The sequence below is a fragment of the Monodon monoceros genome, unplaced genomic scaffold, assembly GCF_005190385.1.
Source record: "Monodon monoceros isolate NGI ecotype Baffin Bay Population unplaced genomic scaffold, NGI_Narwhal_1 Super_Scaffold_21, whole genome shotgun sequence".
NCBI classification, from domain to species: Eukaryota; Metazoa; Chordata; class Mammalia; order Artiodactyla; family Monodontidae; genus Monodon; species Monodon monoceros.
The window spans coordinates 58813544-58839213 of NW_021703778.1; the positions used below are offsets into that span (position 1 = coordinate 58813544).

The 25670-nt window shown below is 38.3% G+C and overlaps 1 protein-coding gene across 1 annotated transcript; it reads right to left on the bottom strand.

The window, feature by feature from the left end:
* Positions 1–2102: 2102 nt before the first annotated feature.
* On the bottom strand, positions 2103–20286 carry RSL24D1 (ribosomal L24 domain containing 1). Its single transcript, XM_029236244.1, has 6 exons — positions 20075–20286; positions 10235–10348; positions 8435–8507; positions 5672–5735; positions 3820–3905; positions 2103–2856 (listed from the first exon to the last, which is right to left on the bottom strand). The coding sequence occupies exons 1-6, from the start codon at positions 20153–20155 to the stop codon at positions 2783–2785; spliced, it is 492 nt and encodes a 163-aa protein (XP_029092077.1). The 5' UTR covers positions 20156–20286; the 3' UTR covers positions 2103–2782.
* Positions 20287–25670: the final 5384 nt, after the last annotated feature.

Sequence of the window (25670 nt, forward strand, 5' to 3'; positions counted from 1 at the left end):
AAAACTACGGGCGATGATTCATTTTTTAAACTAATGCTGATAAACCAGAAATGTATTTCCCCCTCCCAATCCTCACAGCAGAGAATGTTTGTGGAATGAGATGCTTTTAATAACTGAACTTGCCAGCTGACATAAAGGCTAAAATTAACATTTTAAACCATACATATCACTTTGTAGACTAAGTACACTGCACTCAATTTAGCACAGCTAGCCCCAACCCTAAGACCTTCCATCTGTCTTCCAAGTCAAAGTCCTTTGCTGTTACTGAGTTTGTTAATAGCTAACTTTTTTTTTTTTTTTTTTGCGGTATGCGGGCCTCTCACTGTCGTGGCCTCTCCCGTTGCGGAGCACAGGCTCCAGATGCGCAGGCTCAGCGGCCGTGGCTCACGGGCCCAGCCGCTCCGCAGCATGTGGGAGCTTCCCAGACCGGGGCACGAACCCGCGTCCCCTGCATCGGCAGGCGGACTCTCGACCACTGCGCCACCAGGGAAGCCCCAATAGCTAACATTTTAACAGTACCTTACTATAGTGGTGGAGTTGAAATGACTATTTTACATGTATTAACTAATTAGATCCTCATAAAACTCCTGAGGTTAGTCATATTATTGTCTCCATTTTTTTTTTCAGATGAAGAAACCAAAGTATAGTCAAGTGAGTGTTGCAGCTAACACCTGGACTTGTGAAGATGGGATCTGAGAGGCTCTAGATCAATCCCTTCCATATAAACGCAGGGCAATGCTGGAAACAGACTGGTAAGAACACAAATCCCTGCCTCTTCCATCTTCTGTTCCATGTGATTAAGGGGCAAGATTTTATACCTGAGATTTGGCCATTTATAAAATTAGAAAAATGCTGTCTTCTTCATGAGATAATAGGCTAGTTCTTCTCAAACTTTCTTCTACAGGGTAAACATCTTCCTAGGGTTTCCATTTTTAAGAAATGAGATTTTTTTTTTCATGTGAGAATTTTTTTTCTGCAATCTTACAAGGTTTTTTAAGAGGTACATGTTAAAAAAAATTCTATGACTTCCAGCCCTATGCTGTTCTTAAACAATGAGAGAATATATTCTGTGTAGTGAGTGTTTGGACAATTTACGCTTTTGTGTTTATGCTAACTGCCCAGCAGAGGTCTCAACCAGACAAGCTAAAACAATAGTAGCCTAAAACCATTGAACCTCGCCACTCTCAGGCAAACTTTAAAGGGACAACTCATCCTCAGTGGTCCAACCAAGCTTAAAAAGCTGTGGGTGGATAAAATCATGGCATTTGCACCCAAATACTTCTCTGGCGTCTCACGATAATATGAAATCCTGACAGCTAAGAGAACTGCCTGAATGTTAAACCTGAGACACAGTGTCACCTCTTTGTTTCAGCTCAATTTCCCCAATTAATGATCTCCAAGCAATAGCTAAGCTGCTCCCTAACTAGCACAGTAGGAAATTTGTTTCTTAAAACTCAGTAAAACTTACTTACTAAGAAACTAAGTTTTACTTAGTTTTACTATGTAATTTTAAACAAGTTTATATTAAAACAAACATGAATATAGAATGCAATGAAAACTTCAAGTAATTTTACAAATGTCTTTACATATTTCCCGTAAATGTTGCCTCAATAATGTTGTTTACAAATGAGCTCTATTTTATCAATAAGAACAAAGCTGGATTCAGGTCTTCTAACACGTGGTCCAGTGATCCAGTCCACTTTTTACTATCTAATACTAAAATAAAAATTTAGCCATAACTATATAATTATATAACCTTAAAACTTGGAATTTATTCTAAATTTTGTCCTAAAAAAAAAAAAAACCTGAGTTACCTAATACTCTAAACATACTTACTCATAAGTAATGTAAAAATAAGAAAACATGAAGTATAAAATATACATTTCTCTCTAAATGTATCTCCTACTTCTTAGTATGTGTGAGCAAACTTCATACCTTTTGTTTAGTACTTTTAAATAATAAATACGTAGGCAATTACTTCAGAAACAATTTTATGTGCAAATAATCTATAATGTGTTACCCATACGTCCAATTTTCCACAAACAATTAAGGAGTTTTTAAAAAGAAAACCACACAAAAAATTTTTAATAGGTGGACGCCTAGAAAAATAAAGCTTATTCTACTAGGAATCTCAACTTAGAAGTGAGTATTCTCCAAAGTAGAAATTATATAGTTCCATTTCAGAAACAGACTATTCAACTCACCCCCAACATCCACAAATGCCTATCAATCACAATAGTTAAAACCAGATCAAAACGGTCCAACATAATTAGGCTTCAATATATTAGACCATTATGTTCTTCTAAGAAGCTAATAAACCAAAACCAGAAGTACTAAAATCAAAAGAAATTACTAGAGGCTAATTATCATACAGATTGTTAGTTCCTTGCTGTATCCCTTCTAGAAAAGGAATATTTTACTGCAATGAAAGTTTTATTTTATATATAACTCGTCATGAATTTGTCATTAATTGTTACATAAATGCTGCCTAGTGCCATTAACCAAATGGCATGACCATTTTATGTCCACAATTCACTTCTGTATTTACAAACAATTTTCATGACTTATAAAAGTGTTCTCTCTCAGTGAAGGCTTAACGTTGAGATGCAATCAAGCATCCACATCTGCTGTTCTGTAGAGACCAATGTAGGAAGGAAGTACTTTAATCCCCTTTCATATGAGTGACCTTATATGAAAAAAAAACCCAATAATTTAGAAGTACTATGTCTCCAAAGGAGATTTCCAGATGCACTTATAGAAATGGTTACAGACAGTAAGAGTTCTAAGAAACATCTTCCATGTCCACATCCTGTTGTAATTTCTGCACCATTCTGTCTTCCAGCTGCTTTTCTTTGCCTTAAAAAAAAAAAAAAAAGAAATTAAACTCTTGACAAAGAGCTGGGATGTGAACCCTGGCCACCTTGAACCAGGGTCTCTGATCTTAACACTGTACTACCTACCTCAAAGAGGGTTACCTAAAAACTTAGTTAACAATGGTTCATTCCTATTGTTTTTTGGGTGTCTGTCAGTCCATATCATCTATATGTGAAACAATGCTCCAGGATTTTGTCGTTTTTAAAAAAAATTTGGTACAAAAACAACCTAGCTAGGACCTTTGCATAAATCTACCCAATATGTGCTTATAGGATTTGACTTTACTAAGGTTTAGGCATAGCTATATCTCACCAAAATTTCTCTCCTTTTAACAGATTGTACTGGGCACCAGCTGAGTAAAAAGAGTGGTTTCCTAGCATCTCACAAAAGAAATTATGCACACAAGCAACTGCTCAAGTGAGTGCCTAACTGTGAGTGCCTAACTGTAAGTTACATAAGCACAAGGAGGGTTTTTAATACAAAACTGTAGTTCTCAAACTGAAGTATCAGACTCACCTGGAGAGCTAGTAAAGAACAGAGGTCCAAACTCAAGGGGCTTAGACCTCTATGTTTACATACTAAGTCCCCCAAGTAACTCCCACACCAAATGAAGTCTGAGAGCTACTAATATAAAACATTATCCTTTAATCAAAACAGGTATGAGGCAAAATCATCTATTAAATTATTACTCAAATCGTTTTGATTAACTTGGATTTTGTGGAAGCTAGGATTTTATGAAGGGAGAAAAGAAACACCATACGCAATAAATTGACTGGAACTGGGAAACACACTAAATTATTTTTATAAACAGTCATATCATAAATGAGGGAGAACATTTACATGAAAATAAAAAGTTGGTTGGTACCCAATTACATGGACCACAACAATCCAGATTTTTCATTTCTCTACTTAAGGCAGAGAACTCCTGCACAATGCAGTACTTACCTGCAAGAGGGGCCCGGATAAGATGGATGTTTTGCTTCACTTCTTTAATGTCCTGAACTTTCTGTAGTTCTTTATTTTTCTTCAACCTAGGATAAAGGCCAAAATTTCAGTTACTAAAATCTCTTTAAAAGACATTAATTCCTAATTTGTAAAAACTTGTATTAAGTTAGCCACACAAATGAGCAATGGGAACACAATTCATTTCTTGTTCCTAATTAGCTTAAACATGATTCCTGCACTCCCAATTTGTTCATTCACTGTATTCTTAGCACCTAGTCAGGAATAAAACAGGGGTTGAAAAGATATTTGCTCAGTGAATGAAGGGATGTGATTGAAACAAAGAATTAACAAGTCTCAGATTACACAGAGTAAGAATCTCTATTAAAGTGTCTGTGTTCTCTATTTGAGGAGAAAGATTTGTAGTCTCTGTGTTACCTAATTTTTTAAATCATTCAGTAATTACAAGAGCACAAAACACAAGACATTCAACAAAAAAAGCTAACAGACTAGTTCTCAAGCATTTGGGTCCTTTTTTGTAATGCTTCAAAAAAAAAAAATTTTTTTTTAAGCCAGAAAGCTGTTGATGCATGCTTTTCTATGACTTTTATGGTGACTAGATCAAAAGTGATGCCCCTTCTAACGAAATGGCCAATTCCAAGCTGGGGCAGGGAAAATCTTATTAGCCATAAAGCAAAAAGCAGGAAAGGACTCAAAGAATGGAAAGGACTCAAAGAATGGTGAGGAACTGTCAAAATGACACACAGCCTGCCTGAAAGAATTCTCACTGGCCAACTTGGGACACTTAGAACATCAAAATAATGACAAAGAATTATATAACTCATTGAATACAATAAGAATTAATGAATACACACCGATATGATGTGAATAAATGAATAAAAGAATAAATTTTGGAACTGGGGAAAAAGGAAAATGCTCTTTATTAGATAAGAAGGTCAACTAATAAACGGAGAAGAAATGATGAAATCAGAAAAACCACCATTTGGCAACAATCACAGTAGTAACAGATTCAGGCAGAACTCTAATGGATGCGAAAACCAGTAGGTATCAGTTTGAGGAGTAACAGGCTCTTTGCCGAGTCTCAATGTGTCTCCCTCAAGATATGTACTGATTAAAAAGGGGGAAAAAAACAGTAACTTTCCAGTGGAGAAAACTGGCAGACACTACTTTAACCAAGCAATGAAAGTTAACATCACCAGTAAGGGACAACAGGTGCCTCTGCTGGGGTGCTTAAGGGGGACACACTTCTATGATGTTCTGGCCAAAGGGACCTGAATCTAATCACGAAGAAATCATCAAACAAAAACCGGGGAACATTCTATGAAATGACTGACCTGTACTCTTCAAACAGGCCAATGTCATCTAAGACAAAGGTGAGAAACTGTTTGGATTAAAGGAGCTTGAGGAGATATGACCACTAAATGTAATGTATGATCCAGGATTTTCTGCTATGAAGGACATGATTGGAACAACAGGTAAATCTAGTAAGGTCTATAGTATTTTAGCAGTGTTAAATTTCTGATTTAACTATACTGTGGTTATTAAGAGCATGTTCTTAGGCTATACACCTGAAACTAATGTTGTGTGTCAATTATACCTCAATTTTAAAATCCCAGAGAAAAAGAACATACTATTTTTAGGATATATATATAGACGAGAGAGAGAGAGAAGCATACTTAGGAGGAAAAGGTATCATGTCTTCAACTTACTACGCACAGAGTTAAAGTAAATTTGGCAAAATGCTAACAGAATATACAAGACTTCTTTATACTATCTTGCCAGTTTTTGAAAGTTTGAAGTTACATGAAAATAAAGATATTTTAAATATTCATACCTGTTCATTATAAATGTAGCCTGGCGTTTCTGTTTGATCTCTTCAACTCTCTTCATTGCATCAACTACAAAAAAAATTCATAAATGTTAACAAATTTATGTACATTCATTCAAGCAGGATGATTATAACCAACAGGAGCTTTAACAATCAGTACTTTACTGTGGCTAAGAAGTGGATTAAACTCAACAAAAAACTCACCTCAAAAACAATTCCTACTAAAATAGCTGACAAAAGGTATGCACCCTTGGCTGATATCACTGTTGACTCTTTCCCACGTATCATTTCTCTAAGTTTTATTTTGCAAAAGCCTTTACTACTAAATTTTTCTTGTACTTGAAACCAGTCCAACGCTTTTCAAATTTTATTCTACAGAGAACTTGGATTAATGGCAGTTAATCCCATTCTTAGCTTGTCATCTCCATAAATAGACTCTACCTTGGCATAAAAGCCACTTTTTCTTCAAGTGCCTAGGGTATGATCTGCACATGATGAACACTGGTAGAATGAACCAATCAAAATCCAACTGTTTCAGAAAATGTGTAGAGGAGCCTTGGCTATAAGGGAGTTGAGTCCAACTACTCTAGAATCTATAACAGCACTGTCCAATGTAAGATAAATCACATATGTAATTTAGAATGTTCTAGTAGCCACTTTTTTTAAAAAAGTAAAAAGGAACAGTTTGAAAGTAAATTTAAGATAGATTTTGTTTAACCCAACATAGCCAAAATACTGTCAGTTCAACATGTAATTAATATAAAAAATTATTACTGAGATATTTTATGCTTGTTTTCATACTAAGTATTCAAAATCCAGCATGTATTTTATATTTACAGAACATCTCAATTCAGGCTAGTCACATTTTAATTGCTCAGTAGCCCCTGGGGCTAGTGGCTACCACACTAAATAGCACAATTCCCAATCCAGATTCTTAAAGTGTAGTCTGTGGATCTGAGTGGGGCAAATGAATGAGGCTCTGTGATAATACCTAAACCAATTACTGTCTAACAGAAACCATAAAATAGAGTACTCAGTAAAATGCACTGAGAGATCAGGGACTGTGTATGCCCTGTTCATCTTTGTATGCTAGAGTCAGTGGTTATTGGTAAAGGAGACAACATCTTAGAGAACACACAGTATTTCTCAGGAACAACATAAACATCATGATACCAGCACAGAGGATCTTAGTAACTGAAGATCCACAGATGACTAAAATATGTACCTTAGTTTCCATATCAAGCTGAATACCCATCAAATAAAAGTAGTTATAGGTAAAAATGGTCTGGAGCTGCTATCTTCAAGTAGTAACAAAAAAGAAAACAAAGGCCAAAGTGAAATAAAACGCAATGGGGTCCAGAAATGCTTTAGGATCTTCCAATAATGTCCCTGCCAAGAGTACCTTTAGGAATCAATTTAATAATCCTATGAAAATTAGCTATGTATGGTGTAGATGTTAACCAGACTTACCTTGGTGATCATTTCACAATATATACAAATATCAAATCATTGTGCTGTGCACCTGAAACTAATATGTCAATTATAATCTCAATTTAAAAAATCCTATTAATCTCTTCAGAAATCCTTGCGTTTGAATCAGTGTTATTTCCTTACTAAATAAACCCAATAAAACCAACTGCTAATCAGAAATTAACTCCTCCTCTAATTACAAAACAGAAGGGAAAGACCTTATTTTTTAAAAAGATAAAAAAAAAACAAGCACACCAAGGGGCAGAATACTTAGGCAATTCCCCATTGGGACTCTGATTTTTCCACACAGTTCAGGAAGGTTTAAACAAGGCTTTAGAGGGTGTCAAATGCTACTACAAAGGCCCATAACTTTCCAACTCTTCCTCTGAAGTCTTGTGACTAACTGGTGAAAAGGTGTTGAAAAGTATGCCCTGCCAATAATCCATTAGAGACCAACAGAGTTGGTAGAATTCTAAGTCTTAGAGACTTGTAGTTAACAAACTACATCGCCTCCACACCCAAGACTAGAAATGGCTGAAGGCTGCAAAAGCAGGCATGGGGGAAGGAGAAAAGGCAAGGCCAAGGGCCTCAAACAAACACACATAGAGACATAGTGGAATCTACAAGCTAGCTTAAGGAACTACGTTTTACCACATGAGAATTTTTTTAAATTAAAGCCTCTGCTTACTTAAATAAGTAAACAAAACAGAGAGATAGGTAGGTAGGTAGATAAGAATTAAACATTACTGCTTTTAGTTTCAGTAGCCTATAGCTTCATTTTTACCCAAGTCAAGCACTTAGAAGTTCTCTTAGAAAATTTGTAATTATCACCTTACATGCTGTACTTTTTAACTTTACAGAATCACTAAGTTTTATTAGGTATACAGAAAACAATACTTATATCCCTAAAACAAATTATCTAAACTTATAAAGTGTGTTAGGTTTTTTGTATATTTTAACTATGCCACACTCACCCCCCAAGAGTATTCTACATCTCTATTTTTTTCCCCAGATATTTGAATGTTTTTATATTTCTGTGTAGGCACTTCAAGTAATATCAAATTTAATAATTATGTCATTTTTATAATGGATACATCAGCCAATTCTGAAAAGGATTTGGGATAGCTTATTTTAAAAACCCACAAATACAACAGAGCCATTAAAATAAGGATAAAAGTGTATAAAAGCTAACTGATGAAAAGAAGAAATTTAATATTTAAACAACCAACTGATATTAAAGTTACGGTAATATCCCAAACCAGTGTCTCCTGAAAATCCCCGGTAGTCCTTGTGACTTACTGGTTTTATTCCACAGCTCTCGCTGGTATCTGACAGGTTCATTTCTACGTTTTTCAAATTCAAATGAATTATCCTGTAAGAAGAAGAGAAATACGGTTTTAAGAGAGGTAGAAAGGAAGCATTTCTTAAAACTTTTTCTCCTTTTCACAAAAGTTCTAAGTGTTTCAAGCTATGGGAACATATTAGTATTTCCCCCGGGGTGATCCCAGAGGATACAAGTTTTCAACCTTTTTCTCCTTTAAATACCACGATGTACAATTAAATACCACGATGTACAAGACAGCCCTATTGAAAACGTCTGTCTATGTATGAGTGATTCTCAAAGGGAGGGGAGGGGAGGGGAGAGGATCACCACCATCCCTCATAGGGGCCTCATAGGGGCCATGGGGATTATAAACGAACTAAAAAAGCTTCCCTAATTTCCTATCCTAGATGAGACTCACACCAGAAAACTTTATATTAGTTTGAACCATATGAAATTTCCTTTTCCCATAGATCAAAAAGTCAAACACTGAGAACTGCATATGGTTCAACAAAAATACCTAGCATGTTTATATATTTCAATACCTATAAACCTTTGTGTTACAGCACAGAGTTGAAACCACATCTTCAAATAATGTGGTACTACTCTGCATGATGTAAGCTTCAGCCTGAAATTCTTTAGTCCCCTCCAAATGTAGTTGATATTTTGACAATTAACAATCCTATTTATCTCAAAACATGCAAAATAATTTTGGAAAAACTACAGATACTTCTTAGTTTTCAAATCTATCAGACTCTGGCATATGGAACAGCATTAACTCTGCACTTGGCTATTTCATTTATATACACATGCCTCTGTTCAGATCACAGTAACCTCAGCCATGATAAGGTAAGTGGTCACCAGCAAATGACTATGACCCAGCATCCTTTCTTCACTCATACAGTTGCCACCTGTATTTGAGACGCAACATATCTATTCGTCCACAGTGAAAATTACTTTTGTGACAATTAGGATTTGGCCTCATGTGTTGTCAAAAAATATTCTTTATGTTCACTGAAGAACCTCAGGTGTCGAGAAAGACAGGAAAGGGCTTCATAGCAACTACTTAGATACTGTCTTTAAGGAGTGGCGAGGTGGGAAAGAGTCATGGGTTTGGGGGAAGAGGAAGTCCAGCAGAAGGGGACAGCTGAAAGCTCTCCCCCCCTCAAAGGTAGCCTGTGCAGCAGCTTCCCCTCCTCCCTTTTTAAGGATCGAGTGCAGATAAGCTTCACCAGGTCCTTACACCAACTCAATTAACAGCAATATGATGGTGGGGGCTTGCCCCATGGAACTCCCTCACCCCTGATTCCTCACTATTCCTCCTTACACTGCCATTATGAACTAAGCTCTCTGCTCTCAGACACAGAGTCCTGCTAAAGAAATCAAGAAACTGATAAATGAGTCTACTACAAACCTCATCTGAACCCTCACTGAACCCTTTAATCTCTTAACCTCCTTTCAAAACCCTTAAGTAGCAATTTCCAACTTCAATCCATTTAAATAATTCTCCCCTTGTTGCAAGAGCTAAAAATACTTTTTCGAGAATAAGAAAAATCACTTTTACAAACTAGATTAGGAATTTTTTTCCTTTTCAGAATTCTACAGATTTATGGTTCTGAGGATCATGTGAGAATGAGATTACCAAACCCAAATGCAAATAAGTCACTCATTAACCATTCTATAGGAAGCCTTGTTAGAGTTAATGAAATCACATCTCCCACCCAAAAGTTAAAATTTTGAAAACTGTAAAAACTATACTGATAGCTAACCGTACTCACCACTGTGAGCTCTTTACCAGCTGCTTTCCGGAATGCTTTGGTCCACCTGACCTTGCGAGGATTGCGCTTCTTTTTAAAGTTTTTATGACACTTGGATTTACAGAATCTGAACACCTACAAGAAAAGTGTTAAAATAGTGAAAAGTCAATATTAAAAAATTTTATACCATAGGATGTTATCCTACCAAACAAAATATACTATAAAGTCTGAGAAGTAACAATGGTTCTCACTCACAACTGCTTCTACTTACTCAAAACACCATTTAGAAATGTGTGAGACATATCACATAAAATGGAAATTGAACTATTTTTTGACTAAAACAGCATCACAACTAAAGATTGCGGGCCCCAAAAATATGGTTAAAAACGACCATTGGGGCTTCCCCGGTGGCGCAGTGGTTGAGAGTCCGCCTGCCGATGCAGGGGACACGGGTTCGTGCCCCGGTCCGGGAAGACCCCACATGCCGCGGAGCTGCTGGGCCCGTGAGCCATGGCCGCTGAGCCTGCGCGTCCGGAGCCTGTGCTCCGCAGCGGGAGAGGCCACAACAGTGAGAGGATCACAAAACAAAAAGACAAACAAACAAAAAATGAAAAGGCAACCTACTGAATGGGATAAAATATTTGCAAATCATATATCTGATAAAGGGTTAATATCCAAAATATGTAAAGAACTCATACTATTCAATAGCAAACAAACAAACAATACAATTAAAAAATGGGCAGAAGACCTGAATAGACACTTTCCTAAAAAAGACAGATGGCCAACAGGTACATAAAAAGATGCTCAACATCACTAATCAGAGAAATGAAAATCAAAACCACAGTTAGAATGGCTATTTTCCAAAAGACAAGAAGTAACAAGTGTTGGAGAGGATGTGGAGAAAAGGGAACGCTTGTAATTGTCGGTGGGATTGTAAAGTGCTGCAGTCACTATGGAAAACATTATGGAAATGCTTCAGAAAAAGAACAGGACTACTATATGATCCAGCTATTCCACTTCTGGGTATTTACCCAAAGAACACAGAAATACTAATTTGAAAAGATATATGCATGTCTATGTTCATTGCAGCATTACTTACAATAGCCAAGATATGGAAACAACCTAAGTGTGCATCTAGAGATAAATGGACAAAGAAAAATGTGTATATATACAATAAAATACTATTCATGCCACTGTAAATATGACATATATATATAATGGAACATTATTCAACCATAAAAAAGAAGGAAACCTTGGGAATTCCCTGGTGGTCCAGTGGTTAGGACTGGGTGCTTCCATGGCAGGGGGCCCGGGTTCGATCCCTGGTTGGGGAACTAAGATCCCACAAGCCACGTGGCACAGCCAAAGAAAAAAGGAAGGAAATCTTGCTGTTTACAACAACATGGATGGATCTTGAGGGCATTATGCTAGGTAAAATAAGCAGACAGAGGAAGACAAATACCGTATGTACGATATCACTTACATGTGGGATCTAAAAAAACAAAAACACAAAGCTCACAGATACAGAGAATAAATTGGTGGTGGTTAGAGACTGAGGGAAGGGGGAGAGGTGGGCAAAATGGGTGAAGGGAGTCAGAAGATACAAACTTCCAGTTATAAAAAAAATAAGTCATGGGGATGTAATATACAGCATGATGACTACAGTTAATAGACTGTATTGCAAATTTGAAAGTTGCTAAGAGAGTAGATTTTAACAGTTCTCATCACAGTAAAATAAATTCTGTAACAAGGTAATGGTGACAAATGTTAACTAGACTTACTGTGGTTACCATTTCACAATGTATATAAATATCAAATCATTATGTTGTACACATGGAACTAATGTACGTCAATTATAACTTAATAAAAATAAGATGGTAAATTTTATGTTATGTAAATCTCACCTCAATAAAAACGAATTTAGAGTTTGTTGCCACTGCCCTACAAGAAATGCTAAAGGGAGTCCTTCAGGCCGAAATGAAAGGACAATGGGCAGTAACTTGAATCCACAAGAAGAAATAAAGAACACCAGTAAAGGAAACTAAATAGGTGAGTATAAAGGTCAGTATTAATGAATTTCTAGTTAGTGACTCCTCTTTTTTCATAAGATTTAATTTAAAAGACAATTGTATAAAACAATAATTATAAATCTACATCACTGGAAATTAAGATTAATTGTAGTCACCAGACTAACCATTAAGAAAGTTACTAAAACTTAAACTATACAAAGAAACAAGAAGGGAATCGCAACAGTACACTACAGAAAAAGCAGTCATAAAGGAAGACAGTAATAAGAAGAACTGAGGAAGAAAAAAGACATGGCACAGAAAACAAATATCAAAAATGGCAGAAGTCCTTCCTTACTGGTAATTACTTTAAACGTAAATAAATCAACTTCTCCAATGAAAAGGCAGAAATTGGCAGGATGAATTTTAAAAATGATCCATCCTGGGACTTCCCTGGTGGCTCAGTGGTTAAGAATCCGCCTGCCGATGCAGGGGACACAGGTTCAAGCCCTGGTCCGGGAAGATCCCACATGCCACGGAGCAACTAAGCCTGTGCACCACAATTACTGAGCCTGCGCTCTAGAGTCCACAAGCCACAGCTACTGAAGCCCATGAGCCTAGAGTCCGTGCTCTGCAACAAGAGAAGCCACCGCAATGAGAAGCCCACGTACTGCAACAAAGAATAGCCCCTGCTCCCTGCAACCAGAGAAAGCCCGCATGCACCAACAAAGACCCAACGCAGCCAAAAATAAAATATTTTTTTTAAAAAAAGATCCATCTATATGCTGTCTACAGGACAGCATAACAGTAGTTATACTGTTTATATAGTATAACTATATTAGTAGTTATACTAATATCAGGCAAAATAAGTCTTAAGAAAAATGGTTACAAAAGACAAAAAAGGACATCATAAAATGATAAAAGGGTCAATCCAACATGAAGATATAATTTAAAACATATATGCACCTGCATGTAAATCAATGAAGTTACAACACACCCTCACACCGTACACAAAAATAAACTCAAAATGGCTTAAAGACTTAAACATAAGACATGACACCATAAAACTCCTAGAAGAGAACACAGGCAAAAATTTCTGACATAAATCGTACCAATGTTTTATTAGGTCAGTCTACCAAGGCAATAGAAATAAAAGCAAAAATAAACAAATGGGACCTAATCAAACTTACAAGCTTTTGCACAGCAAAGGAAACCATAAGCAAAATGAAAAGACAACCTACAGACTGGGAGAAAATATTTGCAACTGATGTGACCAACAAGGGCTTAATTTCCAAAATATACCAATAGCTCATACAACTCAATAACAAAAAAACAAACAACCCAATCAAAAAATGGGCAGAAGATCTAAACAGACATTTCTCCAAAGATGACATACAGATGGCCAACAGGAACATGAAAAGATGCTCAACGTGGCTAATTATTAGAGAAATGCAAATCAAAACTACAGTGAGGTACCACGTCACACCAGTCAGAATGGCCATCATTAAAGAAGGCTACAGATGGGCTTCCCTGGTGGCGCAGTGGTTGAGAGTCCGCCTGCCGATGAAGGGGACACGGGTTCGTGCCCCGGTCCGGGAAGATCCCACATGCCACAGAGCGGCTAGGCCCGTGAGCCATGGCCGCTGAGCCTGCGCGTCCGGAGCCTGTGCTCCACAACGGGAGAGGCCACAACAGTGAGAGGCCTGCGTACCGCAAAAAAAAAAAAAAAAAAAGTCTACAGATAACAAATGCCAGAGAGGGTGTGGAGAAAGGAAACCTTCCTACACTGTTGGTGTGAAAGTAAATTGGTGCAGCCACTATGGAGAACAGTATGGAGGTTCCTCAAAAAACTAAAAGCAGAGTTGCCATATGATCCAGCAATGCTACTCCTGGGCAAATATCCGGACAAAACTATAATTCAAAAAGATATATGCACTCATATGTTCATAGCAGCACTGTTCACAATAGCCAAGACATGGAAACAAGCTAAATGTCCACAGACAGAAGAATGGATAAAGTAGATATGAGAGACATATATATATATGATATATATATACAAATATCATATATATGTATACACACACACATATATACACAATGGAATATAAAAAAAGAATGAAATAATGCCATTTGAAGCTACATGGATGCACCTAGAGATAATCCTACTAAGTGAAGTAAGTCAGAAAGAAGAGGACAAATACCATAGGATATCACTTATGTGTGGAATCTAAAATATGACACAAATGAACTTATCTATGAAACAGAAAAAGACTCACAGGCATAGAGAACAGACCTGTGGTTGCGAAGGGGGAGTGGGGGTGGGAGAGGGTTGGATTGAGAGTTTGGGACTAGCAGATGCAAACTATTATATACACTGAGTTGGCCACAAAGTTCATTCGGTTTTAAGTAAAAATAAAACACACATTTTTCATTTTCACCAAGAACTTTATTAAATGTATTCATTAACCAGACGAACTTTTTGGCCAACCCAACAGAATGAATAAACAACAAGGTCCTATTGCATAGCACAGGGAACTATATTCAATATCCTGTAATAAATCATAATGGAAAAGAATATGAAAAAAATATGTAATATATATGTATAATATATAACTGAATCACTGTGCTGTACACCAGGAACTACCATTGTAAATCAACTACACTTCAATAAAAAAAAAAATATATATATATATATATATATATATATATATATGCACCAAAAGAAAAAAAAACACCAACAGAATTGAAGGAAGAAATAGTTCAACAGTAACAATTGGAAACTTCAAATACCCCACTTTCAATAACGGTCAGAACAAAAAGATCAATAAGGAAACAGAGGACTTGAACAATGCTATAAAACAACCAGACATAATAGACATCAGTAGAACTCTCCACTCAACAGTAGAATATACATTCTTCCCAACTGCACATGCAACATTCTCCAAAAGAGACCATAATTTTAGAACACAAAACAAGTCTCAATAAATCTGAAAAGACTAAAATAATACAAAGTATGTTCTCTGACCACAACAGAATGAAACTGAAATCAATCACAGAAAAAAATCTGGAAAATTCACAAACATGTGGAAATTAAACAACGCACTCAAACAATCAAGGGTGCAAAGAAGAAATCACAAGGGAAATTAGAAAATATTTCGACATGAATGAAAATGATAACAAAGCCTACCAATACTTAAGGGATGCAGGGAAAGCAGTGCTAAAAAGGAAATTTGTAGGGCTTCCCTGGTGGCACAGTGGTTGAGAGTCCACCTGCCGATGCAGGGGACACCGGTTCGTGCCCCAGTCCGGGAAGATCCCACATGCCGCGGAGCTGCTGGGCCCGTGAGCCATGGCCGCTGAGCCTGCGCGTCCGGAGCCTGTGCTCCGCAGCGGGAAAGGCCACAACAGTGAGAGGCCCGCGTACTGCAAAAAAAAAACCGACCATTTTTATAGAATAATAGTAAAACCTTACAAATGATCTTGAATGAAGGGAACAGTTTTAAGGAAAGTCATTTATTTAAATCCCTTTGCAATTCACAATTCTCAAAATTCACTTTCTAAATACCTCAATGGGGGGAAGGAGTTAAAAGTTTCAAACAACCATTCTAAAACTTCCTTTGGTTCTTTCCACCACTGCACAAAATAATTTCAAAAAAGCAACTAAAACTGACTATAGATTTGTTTTCTAAAGTATTTATTCAGAGATCTACTAGGAAGATTCTTCACTACTTTAATTCTTCACTTTCATCCCAAAAGATGTGATCCTTTAATAGTGTTTACAATTTAATGATCATTCAACATGCTCCTGAAATGGCTTATTGGGACTCATTTTATAAGTCTAAAATGTATCATTTTTTTACTTTGTCTTAGAACACATTGAAATTTGTGTGTATTACTAGAGGAAATCTGAAGAGAAAAAGTAATTGAGTTTGTAGATCTTGGCAAAGAAAATTAAGTTGAATTATCATACCTAGAAAATGTGACCCATTAAAAAAAAAGGTCAAAATAAGGGATCACCATTTCAAGCTAACATACACACTCACACACACACATATATCACAAACCAAAATACTTTTCATTTTATATACACTTTGTTCTATGGAGACCTTCAAATAGGTCACTAAACACACTAGGACATAGTTTTCTTAAAAATGGTCAATACCAGATCAATCTGATCTAAGCCCTGACCTCATGGAGAGCCCTCTCCTGGGAGACTTGAGTAAAAGCATGTCTACATTCTTGAATTAATTTCAAACCAACTAGAAAATAGGAGAATATGGTAGTCTTCTGGAGTAACTCGCTATAAAATCATTATTGGTAAAATTTCTTTGAGTATTTTCAGCCAAAGTACTATTACCTTTTTTAAGTAAAAGCCTTCAATGTTTAATACCTACTAGATAACTCCTAAACAAATCCCCATTTCTGAGACACACCTAATGAGAGGCCTGAACTTGTCCCAGGTCTCCTCGGTTCCAAAGAGAGCCAATGGGAAGTTACAGGCAAGTCTACTTGAACTCCATACCTAACAGACGTCACCTGAAAAGCACAATGAATTATCTGAAGAGACTGGAGTCATTGAGATGGGATGGGGGTTCAATCCCCAAATAAGGAGCAGCTACTATGTGCTTGGATGTTGTACTAGATACAAGAATAATTAAAACATGACGCCCTACGTTGAGAAGCTTAGTCTAGCAATGTGGTAAAATCTCATTTTGCAAACAAGAGAGGTAAAGAACGGACTAGGATATAAACAATGGGATATAACTATACACAATAATCAAGTATAAAGTAATATGCAAGTACACATTAAGGAAGTCGTTAAGTCTATGGTGGGGTAGGTGGTAAACGATTATGTGTGAGACAAAGCTTCATAGACTCAAATCTCCCTTTTACCCTAGTCCTCTGGCATCATCCTCAGTCTTCAACATGCACACAAATGACCCATCTGAGCCTCAAAGTTCTTCAGCACCTTCAAGTTCTTATGCCACATTTTCAAGTTCTTATGCCACTAATTCAACAAACATTTATTAAGCACACCTTAAGAGTATGTATATTTTTCCTGTTTGCAAACTATGAAAATACGGAGCAGTAATGCACTAATTCTACTCTTAAGAAACTACCTGAGAAGCGTAAGAGGGGAGGTTTCTATGAAAGATGGTCCCAAAAGCTAAGAGCATAAATGCAAAAAGACTAGTTAGGAGGCTACAAAAGCGACAAGTGCCTAATCTGGACCCAGGGCAGGTGGGCAGAAAGAAAGCTAAGACACCACTCTCCTTTGCAAAGGCAGAATGGATAGAACCTATAGCTAGATATAAACGGTGAAAGATTCAAAGATGACTCTCAGTTTCTAGCAGAACTGTCTAGGTGGATGACAGTATCAATTCAGAAAGCAAAAAGATTTGAGGTAATAAGGAACACTCTCAGTAGGCTCACTGTTAGGTACAAACAGGATTTCCCTGTCAAGCGGAAAATTCAGACCTGGAACTAAGGAGATAAAGATTTCGGAATCATCAACAAAGAAAAAAATGAGGTACCTGTTCTTCATTAGTGCTTCAGGGCCTCTACTTATTTCCCCAATCAACTCTGTTCTGGATACACTGGTCTTCCCTACAGCAGGCTAGCTCCCAGCTAATTGAACACTATCCTTGCTAGCAATATAGACTTCCTCATCAACTTGAACTTCCACTGTGTCTGCCAGATCAACATACAACTCTAGATAGCTCCCATCATCCTTTCTAATTCCCATACCCAGCTGACAAACACTGATGGACAAAAATCATAGTCATGATGACCAAATCATCCACAAAGCCATAATGCCCACCCCATTGGGCATTACACCCCAACCTGACAATCATTTCATTCATTGCTATAAATTCTTTGTCATGTTCCTGAGAGCAGGAATTAAAAATCTTTTGGGCTTCCCTGGTGACGCAGTGGTTGAGAGTCCGCCTGCCGATGCAGGGGACACGGGCTCGTGCCCCGGTCCGGGAAGATCCCACATGCCACAGAGCGGCTAGGCCCGTGAGCCATGGCCGCTAAGCCTGCGCGTCCGGAGCCTGTTCTCCGCAACGGGAAAGGCCACAACAGTGAGAGGCCTGCGTACCGCAAAAAAAAAAAAAAAAATGCGTGGAAGACCTAAACAGACACTTCACCAAGGAAGACATACATACAGATGGCCAAGATGCACATGAAAAGATGCTCAACATCGCTAATTACTAGAGAAATGCAAGTCAAAACTACAATGAGGTATTACCTCACACTGGTCAGAATGGCCATTAGCAAAATATCTAGAAACAATAAATGCTGGAAAGGGTGTGGTGAAAAGGGAACCCTCCTGCACTGTTGGTGGGAATGTAAATTGATACAACCACTAGGGAGAACACTATTGAGGTTTCTTAAAAAACTAAAAATAGAACTACCATATGGCCCAGCAATCCCACTACTGGGCATATACCCTGAGAAAACCATAATTCAAAAAGAGACATGGGGGCTTCCCTGGTGGCGCAGTGGTTGAGAGTCCGCCTGCCGATGCCGGGGACACGGGTGCGTGCCCCGGTCCGGGAAGATCCCACATGCCACGGAGCGGCTAGGCCCGTGAGCCATGGCCGCTGAGCCTGCGCGTCCGGAGCCTGTTCTCCACAACGGGAGAGGCCACAACAGTGAGAGGCCCGCGTACCGCAAAAAAAAAAAAAAAAAATCTTTTACATGCTCTTTCAAGTTTCCAAACATCGCTTTGGTCCCACACTTTTGGCAAGACCCCTTACTCCTAATTTAGTGACGTCAATATCTTTCATGTAGAATACAGACATAAGGTGATGAAACAGGAACTGTAGTTCTTTAGCATGTCAAAATCACCTCACTGAATATAGATTCCTAGCTCCTCTTCCTCTCTCCCCAGAGATTCCAATTCAATAGATCTGGTGGAAACCAGGAATCAGTATTTTCTACGAGTGTCCAGTGATTCAGAAGCAAATACAAGAGAGGTCTAATTCTGAGAAACAATGTGTTAAACAGAGGAATGAGATCCATTCCGGTATGAAAGGCAAATTCATGTATCACTCATAAAGTCTTTCACAAAGAGGCCTTATACAGACGGTCCCCAACTTATGATCTTTCGATTTCATGATGATGAAAAAGTGATACACATTCAGTGGAAACCGTACTTCATCATAGCCCTACCCCAAGCCTCTGCTACCATCTACAATCCGTCACTTCCCTAAACAGAGAAGTAGCTGCTCCCCTCTGTGCCTTTGCTCAAACTGTTCGTTTTCCTTCCACCTAGATTGCCTTCTCCTCACGTTCTTAAGCAAAACGCAAGATCCAGGATAAACGTCACTTCCTTTCTGTGCCTTTCTACAGACGACCCTCTCCAAAACACCTCCAACAGCTTCATAATACATAACTCTACTATTAAGCCATATGCAACATTTCTATCAACCTCTACAGACTATGGCCGACCCCAAGTCTTATTCATCTGTACAGACGCGGACCTCAGCAATGATGCTTAACCCGGCATGCGTTCAACAAAGTTTACCGAACTGAAGAACGTGGCCCATGTACAAAAGTGGGCAAACAGACTCCCAGCTTCCCCGACGGCGCTGGCTGGAATCGCTCCTCAACCTCATCGCAGCCAGCCTCGCCCAACGGCGGCCTAGTGACCAGCTCCGGTCGCGACGCCGGCAGGAGAACCTTCCCCAAGAGGGAGGTCGAGGTCGGAGCCGCTAGCAAAACCAGCCCCACGAGCCGAAATCCTAGACCAAACCCCACGCAGGGGCAGAGGAACCCCGCGCCGAGCGGGCGCGGCTTCAGCCCGGCGGGAACGCAGCGGAGCGCGCGCTACTCCCGGCCGTCTCACCTTGCAATCGTTGCGAACGAACATCATGCCGTGGCCTGGGTAAATAGGACCCGAACAGAAATAACACTTCTCAATCCGCATGTTGAACGCTCGTGCGGGCGCCCCGGCCAGACGCCGCGCTTAAGAGGAAGTGACGTAGCCCCGCCACGGGAAGTGATTCTCTTTCCGGTTCTCCACCCGGAAAAGGCGGTGTTCCTTCGCTCTTGCGGGCCCCTGGAAAGCTAGCCGGACGTGACAGCGCCACCCCGCGGGCGCGCCGGCAAAAGCGCTGCCGTTTGGCGCAGGCCCAGAGTGCGGCCGCCCGCGGATGAAGTCCGCGTTTCTACGCAGGCTTTTGAACTGGCTGTCCGAGCCTCTAGTTTTCCTCCCCACCGTGTCGTATAACGTCAGCATTCACTCACGTCTTGTATATCTTGTTTCTGGTTTGTGCTTTTCCCAAGACGGCTCTCCACACGTGGCTCGTCTCCAGGAACTCATTTCTCTGCGGCCCGAGCCCCGCCCATGATTCCAGTCCCAAGCCGGCTTGCCTGATGTCCGCGGCGGGAACCTGCTGCCACGCGCTGCAACCGAAGCAGCTGAGCCTCAGGTACGGAGGACTTAACCGGCAGTGTTTTAAAGACTTGTAGTGGTGGTCTCCACCTTTACTCCCCCACCTCCGCGCTTTTTAATTAATATACATATGTGGTTAAAAGAAATTTTTTTCTTCACAGTAAACTAAAGTTCTCTCCCCAGACCTCCAGTCCTCCTCTCCAGTAGCAGTCACTTCCTTTTATTACCTATCAGACGTTTTCTGTACATAGACAAACATTTGTGTGTACGTTGTCTCCACTCCCTCTTCTTGATAACACTGATGAGCATCCTGTTCGCCCTTTTCTGCATCTTGCTGTTATCTGCCTCCCCTCAATGGGATGTGAGCTCCATGAAGGCAAGGATTTTTGTCGTTTTGTTTACAGCTATACTCCCAGTACACAGAACAGTTCCTGGCACGTAATTAAGCATCCAATACACATTTTATTATCAGTGAATACTTCACATTCTCTTCCATAGTTACATAAGCGCAATTGTAGGAGGGTATCATCTTAATTGGTCGCCTGTGTTTGGACATTTGTTTCGTATCTTGTCTCTTATCTTTGGGAGATAATAAGCATCCTTACTAATTTTTTTTTTTTCAAAAGAGTTGATTGGTATAGAGTTGCTGGGCCTATAACACTTAAAATTTGGTAGATAATACTAAATGCCTTCCAGAAGGTTTTACCAATTAACACTCAACAAGAACAAATAAGATGCCTACTTCACGACGTCTTTGTCGAACGTGATGTTTGCCAATCTGAGATTAAAAATTTTTTTATTATTATTTTAACTGGCATTTATTTGATTATGAACGGAGTTAGGAATCTTTACAAATGTTTGACATCTATTTTTTTCTGTGAATTGCCTGTTTATGTCCTTCACACAGTTTTCTACTGTGTTGTTGATTTTTAACAGCATTTTACATATTAAGAAATTTAGAGCTTTGCTCTAACTTTCAGAAATTGTTTCCCAATTTATCAGTATTTTAAATTTTGCTTATAGCATTTCTCTGTGCAGAAATGTCTTATTTGTATGTATCCAAATTAATCTTTTCTTCTGTGGTTTTGGATTTGGTGTTTTGCTTGAAACTGCATTTCCCTCTTCAAAATTGTTTTTCAAAGATTTTTCTCTATTATTTTTATAGTATCATTTTCCACATTTGAATTTTCAACTAATCTGGAATTTGCTTAAGTATAAATAATAACATAGGATTCCAGTGCATTTTTTTCCCCCCAGTACCACAGGTTGAATAAGGGCATTGCTTCCTCCACTAATTCAGAATATCACTTCTCCATGGGTCTATCTACTTTGTTCAACTGATTTATCTATTTATGTGACAGTCCCAAAATATTTAAATTATTGTAATTTTTTAAGTAACTGGGTTTACCAGCAGTCCTCCTCTTCCTTCCTTGGCCTTCTTATTCCTTGTTTCTCTAGCTATTCCTTAAAAGTTTTTTCTTTAACTTTAGAATCAGTTTGTCTAGTTATAATCTGTGAATACATGTGTTTTCCTTTTATCTGATACTTGCATTTATTTTTCTTTGCTAATCACTTGACATGCACTTCCAGAACAATGTTAATAACAAAGGCACACATCAGAAATTTCAGTAATAAACATTTTCCCAACACTTCATTGGCAACCAAGATACTGAAAATTATTTTACTTTTGTTTGATCTTCTCCCTCTCTCATCCCCCTCAATAATTATAGAAGAGCCTCATCAGTCTTCCCAAGCTCTTTACACAGTTCCTTCCCAACTCTCTCAGTTTTATCCCTTTATTTCAACAAGAAATTTCCTGCCTTTCTCACCAACATGATAACCCAGCTTCACTTCTTACCTTCAGTGTCAGGGGCCCTATCCCTTATCTGTGTTCTTAATCCCACACCTTAAGGCTTCATTTGAGACTCTGTTCCCTTCAGCCTATGAGCATACTCAGTGCTTCGCTCTAGGCTGAATAGGTGAGTAGCCAGTCTTAGAAATTCTTTCCAATTATTATAATGGAATACAGAGGAAGGGGTTAACAACAACAACGAACATGTATTTCACGTCCAACAGACTGAACTGAAATCTTGGAAATACTATTTCTTTTTGTTTAGCTTGCTTGAGACTTAATGATTCCTGAATCTGAAGGTGTATGTCTGTCACCATTACTGAAAAATTCTCAGCTATTTTCTTTTCATATATTTCTTCTTCCTGTATGTCCTCCTATTTCTCCTTCTAGAATTCCTATTAGACATAAGTAGGAGCCTTAAGCTTTCCTCTATCTCTCTTAACCTCCCTCATACCTTATCCCTGTCTGCTGAATTCTGTATAATTTCCTCCAGTCTATCTTCTAGTTCACCAATTTTCTCTTCACCTGTCAAACTTGCCATTTAACTTCTGACCATTCCATTTTGAACATCAATAGCTACATTTTTCCATATATGGAAGTCTTTTTCTAAAATTCAAACCAGTCTTGTATCTTTAATAAAGTCTTCTTTTCCCAGATGTTTCCATTCCTTTTATGTTTGTAAGCATTTTAAACATCTTTACTTTATGGTCTCCATCTGATAACTATATTATCTGAAGTTCTTAAGTGCCATATTGCTGGATTTTGGTTCACTGGCCCTTGCTCATGTTTGGGGCTGAAGGGGGTGAGGAAGGAATGGGTTTTCATTTTAAATAGTGAGCTCACTCTTGGCAGGGTGTTTTCTGTAAAACTCCTGTAAGTTCTGGGTGAAAATGTTTTCTCTGAAGAGATTTTACTTTGCTTCTCCCAAGAAATCCAGAGGTATTACCAACCACAAATCACTTTATGTTAGTTTATGTTCATTTTTTGGCTTAGACATTCCCAGAAAAGGGGGCTAATGTAAACGTGAACCTCAAACCTGTGTAAAAGCATACTTATGGTTATAAATGCTCAGGGAAGATTAAGACATAGACCAGGCCCTGGCTTTGTGTGTGTTTGGAGGTAGGGGCCCTCCACCCCAGTATCCTACCTCCAACAGATCCAAAGCTTTCTCCCATGATGGCATGTAGCCATTAAAACCAAGCACCTAGATTACGGATGCTGGAAAAAAACCAAACCAAAAGCAAACCACACTCAGTATCAGTTTGTTGTAAGTTCCCTCTGTTGCTGCCATTGTTGTTGCTGCTGTTGCTGCTGTTGTCTGTTTTGTGGAAAAAGAGGGATGGTCTCAGGGTATTTCCCTTACTTTCTTAAGAGATCAAGAGGTCATTAAAAAAAATGTTCATTATATTTTATCCAGCATTATCAAAGTGTTTTATATTGGGAGAGTTTTCCAGTTCTATATTCACCCATATTGCCAAAAATAGAAGACCTGGAAATACCATATAGAGTTTTCCAGCTTATAAAAAGCCAAGCAAAACATTCTTTAGTGTGCAAAAATAAACAAATGGGACCTAATCAAACTTACAGGCTTTTGCACAGCAAAGGGAACCATAAACAAAATGAAAAGACAATCTACAGAATGGGAGAAAATATTTGTAAATGATGTGACCAACAAGGGATTAATTTCTAAAATATACAGACAGCTCCTACAACTCAATATCAAAAAACCCAAACAACCCAATTCAAAAATGGGCAGAAGATCAGAAGAAACATTTATCTAAAGAAGGCATATAGATGGCCAACAGGCACATAAAAAGATGCTCAACATCACTAATTATTAGAGAAGTGAAAATCAGAACTACAGTGAGTTATCACCTCACACCAGTCAGAATGGCCATCATCAAAAAGTCTACAAATAACAAATGCTGGAGAGGGTGTGGAGAAAAAAAGAACCCTCCTACACTGTTGGTGGGAATGTAAATTAGTGCAGCCACTATGGAGAACAGTATGGAGGCTCCTTTAAAAACTAAAAATAGAGCTACCATATGACCCAGCAATCCCACTCCTGGGCATATATCCAGAAAAGACAAAAACTCTAATTCGAAAAGATACTTGCACCCCAGTGTTCACTGCAGCTCTATTTACAGTAGCCAAGACATGGAAGCAACCTAAGTCTCCACTGACAGAGGAATGGATAAAGAAGATGTGGTAATATATATACGATAGAATATTACTCAGCCATAAAAAAGAAATAATGCCATTTGCAGCAACATGGATGGACCTAGAGATTATCATACTAAGGGAAGTAAGCCAGGCAGACAAATACTATATGACTTAAATATGGAATCTAAACAATAACGCAAGTGAACTTATTTGTAAAACAGAAACAGACTCACAGACATAGAAAACAAAAGGGTTACCAAAGGGGAAAGGAGGGAGGAGGAATAAATTAGAAGTATGTGATTAACAGATACACACTACTATATATAAAATAAACAACGAGGACCTACTATATAGCACGGGGAACTATATTCAATATCTTGTAATAACCTCTAATGGAAGAGAATCTGGAAAAGAATATACATATGTATATTATACATATACATATATAATGTATGCATAATGTTAGCAAAGAATTACTTTGCTAACACATATTGTAAATCAACAACAGTTCAATTAAAAAAGAAAATCCTTATTGGGAATTCCCTGGCGGTACAGTGGTTAGGACTCTGTGTTTCCACTGTGGGGGGCACGCATTCCGATCCCTGGTCAGGGAACTGAGATCCTGCGTGCAACGTGGAGCGGCCAAAAAGTCCTCATTGAACATTTCTTCAATAGATTATTAGCTATCTTGACGTCAACTTCAAAACACCAGAACATACTTCTCAGATTTCCTAATTTCTCATAATAAACCAATATGGATTTATTATATGAGAGCATTTCTAAACATTTTTGAAGTGGTTACTTTCAAATTCTATTCCTGTCTTTGAACATTAATAGTGACTCCTGTTTTGAAAACTCTTTCACTTGACCCTGCTGCATCTTAAGTCCTTTATTCAGTCCACCGATAACCATTTGAGTACCTACTGTATACCAGGCCTTTTCCAGGTAGTGGCAACACAATTCTGAAGAAAACTTCCCAAGTCCCTGTCCTCATGGAGCTTTTATCTTAGTGGATGGAGACAAACATACAAA